Consider the following 17827-nt stretch of genomic DNA (forward strand, 5'->3'; position numbering starts at 1 on the left):
GGTGCCGGAATGTGGCGACTAGGGGCTTTTCACAGTACCTTCATTTGAAGCCTACTTGTGACAATAAGCGATATTCATTTCATTTCTTGAATCAGAAGGTTGGCAGCCTTCACTCCAGAGGCTCGGGCACATAATCTAGGCCGACACTCCAGTGCCGCGCTGAGGGTGTGCTGCATTGTCGCAGACGTGGCCTTTCGGTTGGAGCTATTAAGCTGAGGTGCCATCTGACATCTCAATGGGACGGAAAGAATCCTGGAACACTTTTTTCGACTGAAGAGCGAGGGGAGTTCTCTGCAGCATGCTGGCCAGTGTTTGATCCTCACTCAGCCAAGAACACTAGAAACAGATTAATTAGCTATTATCTCAGCGTTGCTTTTGATAACTTGCTGGGTGCTAATTGGCCGCTGTTTTTCCTACGCTATAACAGTGAATACACTTCACAATAACGGCACTGCTGGTTAAAGTGCTTTGGGACATTCTGAGGCTGTGAGAAGCAGTGTAACAACCTAAGCTTGCTCTTTCTGCTACTTCTATGCTGGCCGCTGCCTTGCACTAAATCTAGGGGGAAATAATTGCTCAAAGCACTCATTTCACCACAAGGCATGAATCAACTTGAGCATTACCGGGTTGTTGGGTATGTTAAAGACCTGAGGGGACAGCTGAATACATGTGCACTTTTAACTTAATGATTTCAGAGCAATGTGGTTGATTCAATGACCACTGCCAAACTATCAAATACACGAGGGATAGAACGATTCAGTCGACTGCTCCACACTTCCACCCTCTCCGACCTGGATTTAGACCCAGTTTGACAGGATGTGAGTCTCTCACTTTCACTCTAGTTCGCATTTCTCTCTTGCGATCATTTTCCATCTTTGGCTCTATTTTCCTGTCCTCTTGCTCTCTTGTTTATTTTCCTTTTTCATTCTCGTTCGTTTGTTTGCAAGGGCCATTCGCATGTAACACTTAAGTGTTATGGGCCAGGGTTTAGAGAACCCCAAAGTGTATCATGGAGTTCACCTGACCCACAACTTTTACTAGATTGTGGTATGGGGAGCACACGGCCCACTCTACAGGTGTGGGACAGCAGAAATGGAAAAGTATTTTTTAAAGCAAAACAATGTTTATTCTATGAACTCAAGTTAACCTTTTTAAAACATACAGTGAACATCTTAACGACCATTAACTTAAATACAACCCCCAAAGAATACAACACTAAGTAACCCTTTAAGCTTTCCTTTTAACATCCAGAAAACTTAAAACACCTTTTACCAGAAGCACATCAGGTTAAAGTCACTACTGTTATTAGTTTTAGATCACCAGGATCGCTTTACAGTCTTTAGGTTACAGAGAGAGACTCTAATGCACCTTCTGGCTGTGACCGAAGCTATCCAGCTCTGAAAACGAAACTAAAACACACCCTGCAGCAAACAGCCTAAAACAAAAGTAAAAAGCTGACAGACAGCCCAGCTCCACCCACTCTCTGACATCACTGCAGTAATGAACACCCATTTCTTAAAGGTACTCTCACATGACACAAGAATAAACCCGACAATTAATTCTGGAGTAACGTCTTTCCTGAGAGAGTGGTGGGAATGTGGAACTCGCTACCACATGGAGCAGTTGAGGTGAATGACACACTTGCCTTCGAGGTGAAGCTAGTTGAACACGTGGGGGAGGGGGAACATCAACGATTATTCAGAGGGAGGGAGAGGAAGAGAGAACGGGAGAGGCTCATGTGGTGCCTGAATACCATGTGGGCCAGTTGGGCCGAATGGCCTGATTGTGTGCTGTAAGTTCCATATAGTCTTAATATTCCTCTTCTTTGGCTCTGCCAAACTTTCATCGTTTTATTTTTCTCACGAATTATTCGCGGGTGAGAGATTTCTGTTGCCTGGATGGACTGGGGGAAACTGGACTGGTGCTCGTTAGAGACGCGAAGGTTGAGAGATTCAAATTCACGAGAGCTCTGGACAGAGTTAGGTAGAGAGAAACGGTTCCCGTTCTGAAAGAATCAAGAGCCCAAGGACACCCGATTTAAAGTGATTCGCAAAAAGCATCAACAGCGCCACGAGGAGAAAGCTTTTTTACACAGCCAGTGGTTAGGGTCCGGAATGTCCGGCCCGAGAGTGTGGTGGAGGTACCTTTAATTGGAGCTTTCAAAAGGGAGAGAGTTAGTTACTGTAATGTTCTTGTCGGATGGCCTGATTTATGTTATAAGCACACTTTATAAACCTTTATTGTCACAATAGGCTGCAATGACATTACTGTGAAAAGCCCCTAGTCGCCACACTCCGGCGCCTGTTCGGGTACACAGGGGGAGAATGCAGAATGTTTAATTCACCTAACAGCACGCCTTTCGGGACTTGTGGGAGGAAACCAGAACACGCGGAGGAAACCCACGCAGACACGGGGAGAACGTGCAGACTCTGCACAGGCAGCGACCCAAGCGGGAATCGTACCTGAGACCCTGGTGATGTGAACCCTTAGTGCCAACCACTGTGCTACCATGCTGCCCAAACTAAAGCTATAAATGATTTATAAACATTAACTGTGGGTCAACTATGTACAAAACAACAGATGAACAACAGTATGAATATGCACAACCAACCTCTCTCCCAGCTCCCTAGTCAGCCTGAGATCACCTGACTCTAACATTCACTTATGTAATAATGAGACTTCTAGTGGTCAGTCAGTGAATTACAACACAACCATGATATCATACAGTTTATGAGGTAAAAAGATTGTACAGCTAACTGGAAATGGAATGAAGGATAGGTTCAGACAGTTGGAGTTGAGATCAAATGTTATTGTACAGTGGTCATTGCACCGACACTCAGGAATAACTGACTCTAATCTAATCAAGGCTGCGGCAGCTAACCTGGACGAGTGCGCAACCACCTTCACAGGCTTCCTCAGTAAGTGTGTCGAAGACTGTGTACCAAAGAAGCCAAAACGGGTGTTCCCCAATCGGAAACCCTGGCTCAACCAAAGGGTTCACTCCCTGCTGAAGTCCCGGACGGAGGTGGTCAGGTCTGACGACCCTGACCTATATAACAAATCCAGGTACGACGAACGGAAAGCCATCAGGGATGCAAAAAGACAATACCGCATCAAACTGGAGTCCCAGGCCCACGACACAATCCCACGGCATTTATGGCAGGACTTACATGAGATCACAGGCTACAACGCAAGGCCAGGTGGAATATCTGGGGCTGGAGCATCCCTCCCCGATGAACTGAACAAGCTCGATGCCCACTTTGAACAGCCAGCCAATACATCAGTGCCACCCGCCCCAACAGCCCTGGACACATCCATACCCACTATTACAGCCTCAGAGGTAAGAGCTGCCTTCTTGAAAATGAACCTGCGGAAACTGACGTCTGTTTTTTTAAAATGTTTTTATTCTCCATTTTCACATTTTCCTTCAAAATTTACACCCCATCCTGCAAACAGTAAACGGTAACAAATACAAAATCAATCCCCTTAACAATACCAACGATCCCATCCTCCCACCACCCCAAACAACGGCCCACCCGCATCCAATAAAACAAAAGGGCAGCACGGTAGCAGAGTGGTTAGCACAGTTGCTTCACAGCTCCAGGGTCCCAGGTTCGATTCCCGGCTTGGGTCACTGTCTGTGCGGAGTCTGCACATCCTCCCCGTGTGTGCGTGGGTTTCCTCCGGATGCTCCGGTTTCCTCCCACAGTCCAAAGATGTGCAGGTTAGGTGGATTGGCCATGCTAAATTGCCCATAGTGTCCAAAATTGCCCTTAGTGTTGGGTGGGGTTACTGGGTTATGGGGATAGGGTGGAGGTGTTGACCTTGGGTAGGGTGCTCTTTCCAAGAGCTGGTGCAGACTCGTTGGGCCGAATGGCCTCCTTCTGCACTGTAAATTCTATGAAACCCTCCCACGGTGGAAACAAAAAACAAAGGAGAAAAAGAAAAAGGTGTCCGGGACCGCGCATGGTCACCATTGACCTATAGACTCCACTCCCCCTCGCCCCCCCCCTGCACTCAACGCCATCCAACCTCTGAAAGAGTACCGTACAAGATACCCAAGAGTTGTACCCCTTCCGCCTCCCCCCCCCCCCCCCCCCCCCCAGTCTCCAACTCCTCCCGTCCACTGCCTCTTGTAAAACTTCTCCCCCCAACCTCGGTTCCTTCCCCCAACTTTCCACCCCGGCTAGACGACTCGGACCCTATTCTGCCAGGCTCCGATGGCCGCAGCCCCTCCCCCCACCTCACTCCCGTTCACTGGCCGGCTTAAACCGGCCAGCGTGGAGGCCGCCGCCCGGGTCCCTTTCCCCTTTGCCCAGCCCTAGGAAAGCCCAGAAACCCCCTTTTAGCACACACACCCCGCATATCCACCTACACCCCATAGAGCCCTCATTTTGAGTGAAAGTCCCGTCACTTCCCTTGTCCAAATATATACAACATTGGCTCCTTCAGCCCATACACCCGCACGCAGTGAAACAAAAAGAAGAAAATACAGTCATGAGGTTACATCGGCACATGGCCATTCCTCAATTTGTCAGTTCTGCCACAGTCCTTCTGCCTTCGCAAACTCCTCCGCTGCTTCCGCCGTTCCAAAATAAAAGTCCCTGAGCTTGTAAGTCACCCTCAGCTTCGTGGATATACAATGCCGCACTGCACCTTGCTAATGTACAGTGCCCTCTTCACCCGGTTGAAGGCAGCCCGCCTCCTCGCCAGCTCCACCGTAAAGTCCTGGTATACACGTATACCAGCTCCAGCCCACTGCACCACCCGCTTCTGCTTGGCCCAGCTCAGGACCTTCTCCTTCACACTGTACCTACGGAAGCACAGAGTCACTACCCCTGGCGGCTCACTCGCCTTTGGTACAGGCCTCCACGACTGATGAGCCCGATCCAGCTCATATCGGGAGGGATCCTTCTCCTCCCCCAATAATTTCGCCCCAATAGTTTCGCCAGCATCGCGGCAAAAAACTCAGTCGGCCTCGATCCTTCAACTCCTTCTGGCAGCCCCACAATCCTCAAATTCTGTCGCCTGGATCTGTTTTCCAGGTCTTCCATTTTTCCTCGCAGATCCTTGTTAATGTCCATCACCTTCCGCATCGACTTCCCCATCAAGGTAAGTTGATCACCGTGCTGCAATAACGTCTCCTCCACTTCCTTCAGTGCCTCCCCTTGCTCTCGCGCCTCCCCTTGCTCTCGCACCTCCGCCACTGCGCTCGCCACCGCCGTCCTCACCGGGGAAATCGCCTCCTCCACCAGCGCACTCAAAACCTCTCTCATCTTCCTCATTGTCTCCATGTATTTTGCAAACTGCCTTTCGAATTCCGCAGCCATCACCTTAGTTATTTCTTCAGCCGTAAGCAATGCGGCCTCCCCTGGTGCTCCAGCCTCTATTTTCCTCACTGACCCCGCAGTGACCTTTCCACTCCCCGACGGACCTTCTGCTGTTTTCTTTACGGATGTTTTTTTGTTCACCCTCGACATTTTTCTTCACTGTGCCGTCTCTGTGCCTTCTCCCTGCTTTTGCCACCTCCGTGGACCCTGGGACCGGGCTTAAAGCCCCAGAAATGCCGTTCCCGAACGGGAGCCCTCCATTGTGCGGCCGCCTCCCGCCCGCCGTCACCGGAAGTCTCGACCTTGACGACCCTGAAATGCTTCGAGCGGCTAGTCATGAGACAGATCAACGCCAGCCTCCCAGACGGTCTCGATCCATTGCAGTTTGCCTATCGCTGCAACCAATCCACAGCAGATGCTATCTCCCTAGACCTATAATCAACACTCGAACACCTCGGCAACAAGGATACCTATATCAGACTGCTGTTCATAGACTACAGCTCCACCTTCAACACCATTAACCAGCCAAGATAATAACCAAACTCTGGTCGATAGCTTTAAGTTCCTGGGGGTCACTATCACCAACAGTCCATCCTGATCCACTCGCATTGATGCAACAGTCAAGAAAGCCCAACGAACTTCCAAAAGAAATTAGTCATGTCTGCATCGACTCTCTCAAACTTCTACAGATGTGCCGTAGAGAACATCCTATCCGGCTGCATCACAGCCTGGTATGGCAACTGCTCGGTCCAAGAAATTACAGTGTGTGGCGAACTCAGCCCAACGCATCACACAAGCTGGCCACCCCCACATTGATTCTGTATACACTTCCCGCTGCCTCAGGAAGGCAGACAGTATTATCAGAGACCCCTCCCACCCAGGCATTGCCTTCTTCCAGACCCTTCCATCTGGCAGAAGGTACAGAAGTCTGAAAACTCGCCCATCCAGACATAGGAACAGCTTCTCCCCCACAGCTACAAGACTCCTCAATGACTCCCCCTCGGACTGATCTGTTCCCTGTAAGAGCTGCTCTTGCTCATGTATTTGCTTTGCTTGGCCCTTGTTCCGCACTGTAACCAATCACTATTGGTGATGTTCCATTTGTCAATGCACTCTGTCGATTATTCTTGTGTCTACTGTGTACGTTCCCTCGGTCGCAGAAAAATACTTTTCACTGTATTTTGGTACACGGGACGATAAAGCAATCAATCAACCAATCTCGATACAAAATCCTTCCAACTCTCCCGTATTCAGCAAGAGACTCCCACACGAAACGACAACGCTCCTCAAGATCAAGTACGATTGAGAACTGGGATGGCTTGTTCAGGCATATGGGTGAATTGAAGAGAATGCCATGGAACATGCATTGTAGTGAGCCTTACCGTTTGATAGGAGCACTTACACTAATGCGCCAATGCTATGATGGCCTTGTCTCGATAGCATTTATTTTGCTTTTTCTCATTGCTTTCACAGAAAGTAAAGAAAGTGCTTTTAAACCCCATGGTCGTACAGGTTGTGGGTGGGAGCGGGGGGAGTAAGGGGAGGAAGCCCAGAGGAATACGTTGCAGGCAGTCTGTGCGACTGACTGTCTGCTGAGGCCCCGCCCAGGACCAGTTTGCTGCTTTTTAAACGGTTCTTACGCTTCTGCTGTAACCTCTGCTTGTGTTTGAAGCTCTCACACCTGGGATGTGTTGAAGCTCTGGCGAACAGGAAGCTGGAAAATTGCAGAAAGGTTGTGTACGGTTCGAGTTCGGGGTGGGAAAAATAGGAGGAGGACTGCGTGGGGCGGCCTCGCCAACGCTGCCCCCGGGACCGGAGGGGTTTCCCAGTGGTCGAGCCAGCTGCAGGCCGGCTCCCAGCAGAAAGGAGGCGGACAGCTAATTGAAAAAGTTAAAGACTTTACTAAGGCCAATTTTCCTGACCTGCCAGCATTTTGCCGGGGGCAGACAGATGCCATGCCACATTGGCAGTGTCCCTGGGGTGCCATGGGTAGGGGAGGCTACTGCCGCAGTCCTGTGTTTTTAAAAAAATGTTTTTATTGTCATTTTTAACCATTTTTATGCAAAGCGCACAATCGCACAGAATAACAACCTAACAGTGAGAGCTCCTCTGCTTCCCCTTACGGTACTATAACCTCACCACTAACCCCCCCCTCGCCCCCCACCACCACCTTATACCCCATCCCCTAACAACTAACAATGACCAACTCTGTAAAGTACATAAACGGTCGCCATCTACGTGCTAGTGGTTAGCACTGTTGCTTCACAGCGCCAGGGACCCGGGTTCAATTCCCGGCTTGGGCCACTGTCTGTGCGGAGTCTGCACGTTCTCCCCGTGTCTGCGTGGGTTTCCTCCGGGTGCTCCGGTTTCCTCCCACAAGCCTCGAAAGAAGTGCTGTTAGGTGAATTGGACATTCTAAATTCTCCCTCCGTGTACCCGAACAGGCGCCGGAGTGTGGCGACTGGGGGATTTTCACAGTAACTTCATTGCAGTGTTAATGTAAGCCTACTTGCGACAATAAAGATTATTCTTATTAAATTATTATTGTCTTGTTTACCTCAATTTGATCTCCCCTCATTCTTCTAAACTCTAAAGAGTGTAGGCCTAGCTGTTCAAACTATCTTCACAAGACAAACCCCTCATCTCTGGAATCAATCTCGTGTTAAAAGGAGAAGGTGGAGGAGTTATCTGAAGTTCTCCTCTGCCAGAAAGCAGATCCAACTCATCGTGCTCATCCAACAATCTCCACCTCAGGGAGGGCAGGGAGACAGGTCCCGAATCCACCCCAGCTGGAATGGGGGTCAAACCTCATACAGTTGGTCCCAATCTGGTCCAAACTGGCCGTCCAGTCAATTGAGGCAACCAGCAAGCCAAAATGCTCAAAGGTATGGATAAAGTGGACATGGAACGCATGCTCCCTCTTGTGGGACCTCCTAGAACGAGAGGTTAGAGGAGAAACTACTTCTCCCAAAGGATTGTGAATCTGTGGAATTCGCTAGCCCAGATGTTGGGACAGTGAGTAAATTTAAGGAGGAGTTCGACAGATATTTAATTGGTAATGGGTTGAAGGGTTATGGAGAACGGGAGTTGAGGCAATGATGAGATCCGCCATGATCACATTGAACGATGGGCAGGCTCGCGAGGCTAAATTGCCTCCTCCTGTTCCTGTTTCAATGTTCTCAGAAATAACTATTCTGTCTCATTCAACCTTCCAGCTCTTGGCCTCCAGCCCTGTAGGTAACAGCACCTCAAGCAGAAATGTGGTGGTTTGTGATTAATAAAGGGATTTCTTGATTAATAAGGGGATCAGGGGTTACGGGGAGAAGGCAGGAGAGTGGGGATGAGGGACATATCAACCGTGATCGAATGGTGGAGCAGATCCTATGGGCCGAATGGCCAAATTCTGCTCTGATATCTTATGGTCTTTTCACAGCAGTGTGTCCCGGTCTGTTCAATCATTCTTGATGGGAATAACCTCTCTGCTTTGATGTCATCATTGCAAATCTCTTTTTGTACCTTCACCCGTGTCATTATATCCCTTTTATAATATGGAGACCAGGACTGTTCAGAGTACTCTGAGAGGGGCCCAATGGAGTGTAATAGCCCTGCAAAAACTTCTGGTTGAAGGACTCCTTGTCTAATGGATTAGTAATCATGCACTATTCCATCAAAATTATAAAACCACCTCATACAAGATGAAAGTGTTGCCTTGTGAAGATGAATGCTTTTAAGAAAATGGTATTAATACACAGATACAGTATCAGAGAGACGGATGGTCCTGTTTCTTCCTGTAGAATCTGTTTATCCAGAATCCTAGTGAGGTAGGACGCAATTCAATGGCCTCATCGCGCCCGACTTGGTGTGAGGACGAGGTCATTGAATCTCGCAAGATTCGTGACTTTCGAATCGCCTTGCGAGATTTAACGGAATCTCGTGAGACGTTGCGATCTGGATCTCACTCTCACTGGACGAGATCCAGGTATGCATATTTAATCATCCATTTAAATATGCATTTGCCTGATTCTCCCGGGGCCCGGGATTCAGCAGACGCGTCTGGGAGACCTCTCCAGGGCGCTGTTTAGCACTGGTCCGCACAAACGTGGACTGGTCGTAACGGCGGCTGGGGTGGTCTCCCAGGCCGTTGGAGACGCCCGGGTATTCGGGAATTGGGCAGGGTGGCATCCTGGCACTCCCCCTGGTAACCGGGCATCGGGGCACTGCCAGCCCAACACTTTGGCACCACCAGCCTGGAACCTTGGCACCTCCAGCCTGGCACCTTGGCACTGCCAGCTGACACCTTGGCACGGCCACCCAGGAACCCTGACTGTGCCATCCTGGCCATGACAGGGTGCCCAGCTGGGCCTGAAGGGGGCAATTCCCATGAAAGGAGGGGTTGAGGGGGTTATGAAGAGAGGAGGGGTTATGAAGGAGGCCTCATAAAGGTTGGCGGATAGAAGGGGGGTCCTGAAAGGAGGGAGGGTGAAAATGGGGCAGGCGGGTATGAAACGGGTCGAGGGGGGGGCTCAGTGACCCCATAGCAGGGTGTCCTCACTTAGGAGGGGGGTTAATGCCTATGTCTGCTGATGGTGGCATTGCCCTTGGGTGGGGGCTGTGGGAGGAGGGGGGGGGGGGTGGTTGTCCCTCCAGCTCATTTAGAGATTGGGGCACCCATTCAAGATGCCTCCCCGATCTCTGAGGAGCTGTTTTCGCCGACGAGTGCAACTTCCCACTGCTAAAAACATTTCAAAGTGTGGGCTAGACCAGGGAGAAACTTCCGAAGGCCTCAAAAAATGACTGAATGTGGGTGAATACCGGCCTGGAACTCACCCAAAAAGCCGCTGGGAAAGACCCCACTAAACTCGCCCAAAATGACACTTAGAAAGGTTGAATCACGCCCGCAATGTTTGACAAAGGCACGGGTAACTCATTCGATATAATCATCCTTATATCTCAGGGAAAATTAGGTGGAATTGCAGAATGTGGGTCCCCTTGATGCACAAAAATTCCACCCAATTAATACTCGAGTTGCCTCATTCAGTGAAGCATTGGCTTTGCAGAGCACTGGGAGGCTGGCTGAAGGATGGTCTGACACACAGCTCTGTGCACCTCCTTGAGCGAACGTGCACCAATGCAAAAGGCTCCAGCCTCCATGAACATTTACCATACCACCCACTCTGCGTGAGGCTTTTAGCCAAAAGGGCAGCACGGCAGTCCAGAGTGACTGTGTGGTGGTAAGATGAGATTGAAATACAGACCATGGCACCTCCCTGGGCAGTTGTCCACGGTGCCATGCATAAGGCTGGCCCTGATTAGTGACCACTGTTTGAGAGCCACTGGGTTAATCATTTCATTTAAATGATGGATGGTTGGTCAATAATTGAATAGTAGCTTGGAATGAAGAGCATGGTGCAGGACAGGAATTTGTTTTAATGGAGAACGACACGGGGCAGCACGGTAGCATGGTGGTTAGCACAATCACTTCACAGCTCCAGGGTCCCAGGTTCGATTCCCGGCTTGGGTCACTGTCTGTGCGGAGTCTGCACGTTCTCCCCGTGTGTGCGTGGGTTTCCTCCGGGTGCTCCGGTTTCCTCCCACAGTCCAAAGATGTGCGGGTTAGGTGGATTGGCCATGCTAAATTTCCCATAGTGTCCAAAATTGTCCTTAGTGCTGGGTTGGGTTATGGGGATAGGGTGGAGGTGTGGACCTTGGGTGGGGTGCTCTTTCCAAGGGCCGGTGCAGACTCGATGGGCCGAATTGCCTCCTTCTGCACTGTAAATTCCATGAAATGAACAAGTACTAATCTGCTCCATTCCATATTGGGACCATTATCCATCAGCGCTCCAGCTGTCACCGTGGGCAGCATGGTAGCACAGTGGTTAGCACTGTTGCTTCACAGCTCCAGAGTCCCAAGTTCGATTCCCGGCTTGGGTCACTGTCTGTGCGGTGTCTGCACGTTCTCCCCGTGTCTGCGTGGGTTTCCTCCGGGTGCTCCGGTTTCCTCCCACAAGTCCCGAAAGACGTGCTGTTAGGTGAATTGGACATTCTGAATTCTCCCTCTGTGTACCCGAACAGGCGCCGGAATGTGGCGATTCGGGGATTTTCACAGTAACGTCATTGAGGTGCTAATGTAAGCCTACTTGTGGACTAACATAAAAGCAGGCCCAAAACAGAGCCTGGTGTGGTTAGTCCTCCCAATTAGGATTATACTGGGAGCAACGTGCAGACCACAATGTTCATTTACCACCAGCCGACTGTGCATCATTAAAGGTGCAATCCCAGTTTATTCCTGTGACTGGGATTCCTGGTACTCCACGGTGGGAGTATTGGTCGCTGAGTGGGATCAGCACCAAAGAAGTTTACTGAATGCACACAGAACAACCTCCATATTTGTGATGATTCATTTAGAAATCGAAACAATGAAACAGGCTGAGTTGCGGTGAAATGCAAGCTAAACCAGCAACCCCAAATTGGGAGAATAGGGATAGTTAATATGGGAATGAACCCGGCAGTTATGCTGTCGGCGGTGGCTCAGTGAGCACACTCTCTTGCCTCCGGGTTCAGCGATTGTGGGTTCAAGTCCCCCCCGCCCCCCCCGCCTCTCGAAACCCCATCACAGAATCAATACTGACACACCAGCCCAGTGCTGAGGGAGTGCTGCTCTGTCAGGCGTGCAGTCTTTCAGATGAGGTGTTAAACAGAAGTCGTGCCTGCCCTCTCAAATAGGCAGAATATCCCATAAGAGATGTCTGTGCGGAGTCTGCACATCCTCCCCGTGTGTGCGTGGGTTTCCTCCCACAGTCCAAAGATGTGCGGATTAGGTGGATTGGCCATGATAAATTGTCCTTCGTGTCCAAAATTGCCCTTAGTGTTGGGTGGGGTGATTGGGTTACGGGGATAGGGTGGAGATGTTGACCTTGGGTAGGGTGCTCTTTCCAAGAGCCGGTGCAGACCCGATGGGCCGAATGGCCTCCTTCTGCACTGTAAATTCTATGATGATGAAAAAAGAAGGGGAATCCTCTCCCGGTGTGCTGGCCAATATATATATCCCTCAACCAACATCCCTAAAACCGAGATTAAGGGTGGGACTTCCCGTGGCCCACCCCCTCCCTCCGCGGCGTGGCCTGCCATTGGCCAGCGGCGGGATTTTCCCACCCTGCTGCTGTCGCCATGGTTCCCCCATTGGCAGCGGGAGATCCCGCCAGCGGGAGCGGCCAGAAAATCCCGCCCGATGTGATCTCGTTCTGATTACCGCTTATGGGAGCTTGCTGTGCACGCGTTGGTTGTAAAGCACTTTGGGGCGTCCCGAAGTTGCGACGAAGGCGCAGGTCTCTCCTTTTATTGCGAGACGGTGGTAGGGGAGCACAAATGTGATCAATTTTAAATTGGTCGTGCAGTTAGCAAAACTGCAAAGACTCCGAAAGTATTGACTTTGAAAAGGCAAGCTGGAAAGGGTGGAGAGGCATGAACTGTGGAATGTATTACTAACTGATTTCTGTTGAGAATAAAACATTCTAAAATATAAATATTGAAATATGCAATAAGATAAATGCCTAATGACAACAAAATGTAAATTAATTGAGCAACGCCAAATTGGATAAATGGGACAATAAAAATGGTAATAGGATGGCGGTTGTACAAGAACAAAGAGAAAGTAATTGGTATGAGCAATCGTGCCCCTCCGAACCTATTCTTTTAAACCAGCTTTCTTCCTGTGATTCTGGAACTACCAGCTCTGTTTCCCCATCCTGACTGAAATCCACCCACTCCTTCCTTTTTAAGCCCTTCCATTATATTTTTTTCCAGCAACCCCACTGTTAATTTATCAAAGAATTTGAACACTTTTAAGAGAAAGGTGAAAATGGAAATCGTTCATTGTCACAAGTAGGCTTCAAATGAAGTTACTGTGAAAAGCCCCTAGTCGCCACATTCCGGCGCCTGTTCGGGGAGGCTGTTACGGGAATTGAACCGGCGCTGCTGGCCTGCCTTGGGTCTGCTTTAAAAGCCAGCTGTTTAGCCCAGTGTGCTAAACCAGCCCCTAAGGTGGTGCTTACCATGGCTTCAGTCAGTGCCGAAGTGCTTTACAGCCAATCCAGCACGCGTGAGATGTCGTCACTGTGGTAATGCAGAATCACGACAGCCAATTTGTGCACAGCAAGCTCCCACCCACAGCAACATGACCAGGACCATGGTAATAACGTGGTTTCTTTTACTGCTGCTGGCTGTGGGATAAATAGTGGTGGTAGATGGCCAATCTGTCTGGGCACTAGGACGAGGAGTAAATCAATTTGGGGCTCGCACCCTTCTGATGGGTTTAATCGAAACATTGGGTTTCCCCAGAGCCTTCAAACATGCTAATCCAACAAAGATAGGTTGAAAGGCGAGTTGTGAGGAGGTTACAAAGGGGCAGATAGGTTAGGTGAGTGGATAAAAGATTGGCAAATGGAGGGTGATGCGGGAAAATGTGAGGCTGTCCGCTTCGGCAGAAAGAATAGAAAAGCAGAATATTATTTAAATAGAGAGGGATTGCGAAACCTTATGTTCCAGGGGGATATGGGCGCCTTGGTGCATTAAAAAGTCAGCATGCAGGCACAGTAATTAATTAGGAAATCAAAAAGAATGTTGGCCTTTATTGCAAACGGGGATGAAATATAAAAAAAGGCATGGAACATACAGTGCAGAAGGAGGCCATTTGGCCCCTCGAGTCTGCACCGGCCCACTTAAGCCCTCACTTCCACCCTATCCTCGTAACCCAATAGCCCCTCCTAACCTTTTTGGACACTAAGGGCAATTTAGCGCGGCCAATCCACCTGACCTGCCCGTCTTTGGACTGTGGGGGGAAACCGGAGCACCCGGAGGAAACCCACGCAGACACGGGGAGAACGTGCAGACTCCGCACCGACAGTTACCCAAGTGGGAATCGAACCTGGGACCCTGGCGCTGTGTAGCCACAGTGCTATCCACTGTGCTACCGTGCTGCAACTACAAGTTGTCTTGGGACAACTGCGTAGGGCGTTGATGAGACCGCCTCGATAGTACTGTGTGCAGTTCTGGTCTCGTTATTTAAGGTAGGACCCACTTGCATTGGAAGCAGGTCAGATCCCGAGGACGTGGGGTTTATCTTCTGAGGACTGGTGGGGCAGGTTGGGCCACGTACCATATTCCGAGGGAGTTTGACAGGGTGGGTACTGAGACGATGTTTCCCCCCGTGGGGGAATCTAGAATGGGGGGGGGGGGGCATGATTTAAAAATAAAGGGGCCTCCCCTTTAAGGTGGAGGTGAGGAGGAATTTCTTCTCTCACGGCTGTATTTGGTATTTAATAATAATAATAATAATAATAATCGCTTATTGTCACAAGTAGGCTTCAATGACGTTACTGTGAAAAGCCCCGAGTCGCCACATTCCGGCCCCTGTTCGGGGAGGCTGATACGGGAATTGAACGCGCGCTGCTGGCATTGTTCTGCATTACAAGCCAGCTGTTTAGCCCACTGTGCTAAACCAGCTCTTCCTCGGGCACCCCTACCTCCAGCGCCCCTCTCCCATCAACCCCAGGTACAGACAAGGCTGTGGGAGGGGGCACAGAGCTGGCATGAGCTGGTTTAGCACAGTGGGCTAACCAGCTGGCTTGTAATGCAGAACAATGCCAGCAGCGCGGGTTCAACCCCCTATTTGGAACTCTCCCCCCCAGGGAGCAGTGGAGGCTGAATCATCAAATATATGTTCAAGGCTGATTTCGACAGATTTGGATGGACACAGGACATAAGGGTGATGGGGGCCAGACAGGAAAGTGGAGGTGAGGCCTCAGTCAGGTCGGCTGTGATGTAATTGAATGGCAGAGCAGGCTCGAGGGGCCGAATGGACCAGTCCAGCTCTTTTTTCTTATATCATTTTATAAAAAGGAAACATATCAAACTAAATTGTTATGTCGTTCCCTGCGTCTTACCATGCTCCTCAGTCCCGTTGGTGGCCACTGGTCACGGAGGCTTCAAACGTAGCCGTGGTCAGCATTTTCTTCTTCTTCGGGCGCCCCTAACACCAGTGCCCCTCCCCCATCCCCTCTCCCAGGTACAGACAAGGCTGTGGGAGAGGGGCACACAGCTGGCATGAACTACAAGCCCCACATGGGCCATGTACAACCTGAACCCTGCGGATGGTCACTCTGGGTGGGTGCAGGACCAGACCCACCATCTCTGCTCTCGAGACCAAGCGAGGCTCGGTATCTTGTGTGCTGCACGGCACAGCTTCGCAGTGGGCACTGAGATCTGGGGGATGGCACAGCGTCGCAGTGGGCAGTGAGATCTGGGGGGTGGCACAGCGTCGCAGTGGGCACTGAGACCTGGGGGATGGCACAGCTTTGCAGTGGGCACTGAGATCTGGGGGGTGGCACAGCGTCGCAGTAGGCACTGAGATCTGGGGGATGGCTGTGGTTGGGGGAGCTCACTCACATTTCGGATTTGGCCACGGCCTTAATACATTTGGTGGGTTTTGTGTTTCTCCAGGTACAATGGTCCAAACCTGGTGCTTAAGTACAACAATGTCACGAAGAGGCTGCACAACATTGCGGTTGACGAGCGCAGCTCTCCTTACTACTCTCTCCGCGATCGCCAGGGCAACGCTATTGGAGTGGCAGCCTGTGACATCGATGGTGACGGAAGAGAAGAAATATACTTCCTCAACACCAATAATGCCTTTTCAGGTACATCGAGATTGATAAAAGCAAAACAACGAAAGTTGATTCAGTTTGCCTTCTATCAGCATGGTAGCCTCATAATACAACAATAATGGAGTTGTTAACTAACCACAGCAATTAATCTCTATCAACGGGTCTACATCAGAGAGCAATAACCAATATGGAGATTGTGGAAACTACACACCCACAGTCTCCTTTTTCTTTCCACCATTATGAGACTGCACGCGTCATGTTTCAAATTACTCGGATATGCATCGCATCCCAAAATGTTATTTTCTGAAATACGTCCATCTAATTTGCATTTTAATGAGTGTTAATATTAACTGTTAATGATACAGTGGACAGGAGACACCTCTCGTTTATTCAAGTGACATTTCCTTGTTCTTTTGTTAATTTTACGCTTCTAGGGTGGCACGATGGTTAGCACTGTTGCCTCACAGCGGCAGGAACCCGGGTTCAATTATGACATTGGGTGATTGTCAGTGTGGAGTTTGCACGTTCTCCCCGTGTCTGCGAGGGTTTCCTCCGGGTGCTCCGGTTTCCTCCCACAGACCAAAGATGTGCAGGTTAGGTGGAGTTATAGGGAGAGGGCGGGGGAGTGGGCCCATGTAGGGCTCTTTTGGAAGGTTGGTGCAGACTGGGTTGGTGCACTGTAGGGATGAGAGTGGTGCCATTGAAGACATTCCCCGGCATTGCCAGGTCCGGTCAGCACAGGTGTAATGCGGGGTAAAGAAGTAAACAAGGCCCAACAAAGGCTGGTCAACAGCTTCAGAGATGTGTCAACTCTGAGCGTAGACCCACGGCAGCAAGGGTCTTGGTAACACACACAGTACAAGTGAAGGCAGCTTGTGTAAGATTGGGGGAAGGATTGTAAGGATTTTCTTCAGCGCTGCATTTCCACTCTCTTCCTGGGAATCTCCCGCCGCCACCGAATTCCAAGTAGCATGGTTGTTTCAGGCATACAAACATCATGTCCCACTCAGTGGAGCTGGTTTTGAGCGATTAGCACCTTCGCTCGGTCAGTTGTGTTGGGAGAGGATGCTGCGGTTGGACCATCTTTCTTGCCACTGGATTTGGAGAATCTTCGGAAGGTGCCGCTGGTGCTACCTCTCCAGTGCTTTGAGCTGCCACCTGCAGGAAAATCTATCGTCCTCCTCCCTCCCCATATGCCCATTGCCCCTCCCTGTACATTCCCTCGCGCGTTGCAACTTCTAGCTGCGTCCCTCACTCCTGTTCCTGGTTTTTCCAAATTCTTGTTGAGAGGGACTACTGAAGAGAGAAAACTGTGAACAATGCCCGCTAACATGGGCACCAGTAGGGTAAGCTGGGTGACGTTTGAGGTATGGGAGGTGGGTTTCATGGACATGATGAGCTTACAGAAGACAGGAGGGGAGATAGGAACAAATGATCCATGTTCAAGGCTGGGGCATGGTGGATTTTAGAGGAAGTTTGAGCTATTGGAAGGGAAGAATGAGGCAGAGGCAGTGGATTGGATAATCCTGACCTACATAAAGAAGTCCATTAGATCTCCAAACTTATAGTTGGAGGTGAGGGTGAAGTGGATAGGGGAGAGGGGTTTGCCGTAGAAATAAGAACTTGGGTGCATTCTTTACATCCCAGTGTGGTGAATGTAAATACAGTTAATTCACCAGTTATGTTCTATGTTATTAACCCTGTGGGTTTTATCTGTGGGCCATTGTATGGCTTCACCCACAGGGGGAGATGTTGGAGGATGTTGGAGTATGTACGGGCTCCGCCCATGGCTCCGCCCATGGCTCCTCCCCTTTGAAGGAGTATAAGAGTAGCTGG

The 17827-nt window shown here is 50.1% G+C and overlaps 1 protein-coding gene across 2 annotated transcripts in view; it reads left to right on the forward strand.

The window, feature by feature from the left end:
- crtac1b (cartilage acidic protein 1b) overlaps positions 1-17827 on the forward strand; it is a 401398-nt gene that overhangs the window by 105654 nt on the left and 277917 nt on the right. For both annotated transcript variants that reach the window (XM_072479631.1, XM_072479632.1), the window contains exon 3: positions 15828-16024. In XM_072479631.1, coding sequence (XP_072335732.1) covers positions 15828-16024 — 197 coding nt within the window. The remainder of the gene's footprint in view (positions 1-15827; positions 16025-17827) is intronic.

The sequence above is a fragment of the Scyliorhinus torazame genome, chromosome 16, assembly GCF_047496885.1.
Source record: "Scyliorhinus torazame isolate Kashiwa2021f chromosome 16, sScyTor2.1, whole genome shotgun sequence".
Lineage (NCBI taxonomy): Eukaryota > Metazoa > Chordata > Chondrichthyes > Carcharhiniformes > Scyliorhinidae > Scyliorhinus > Scyliorhinus torazame.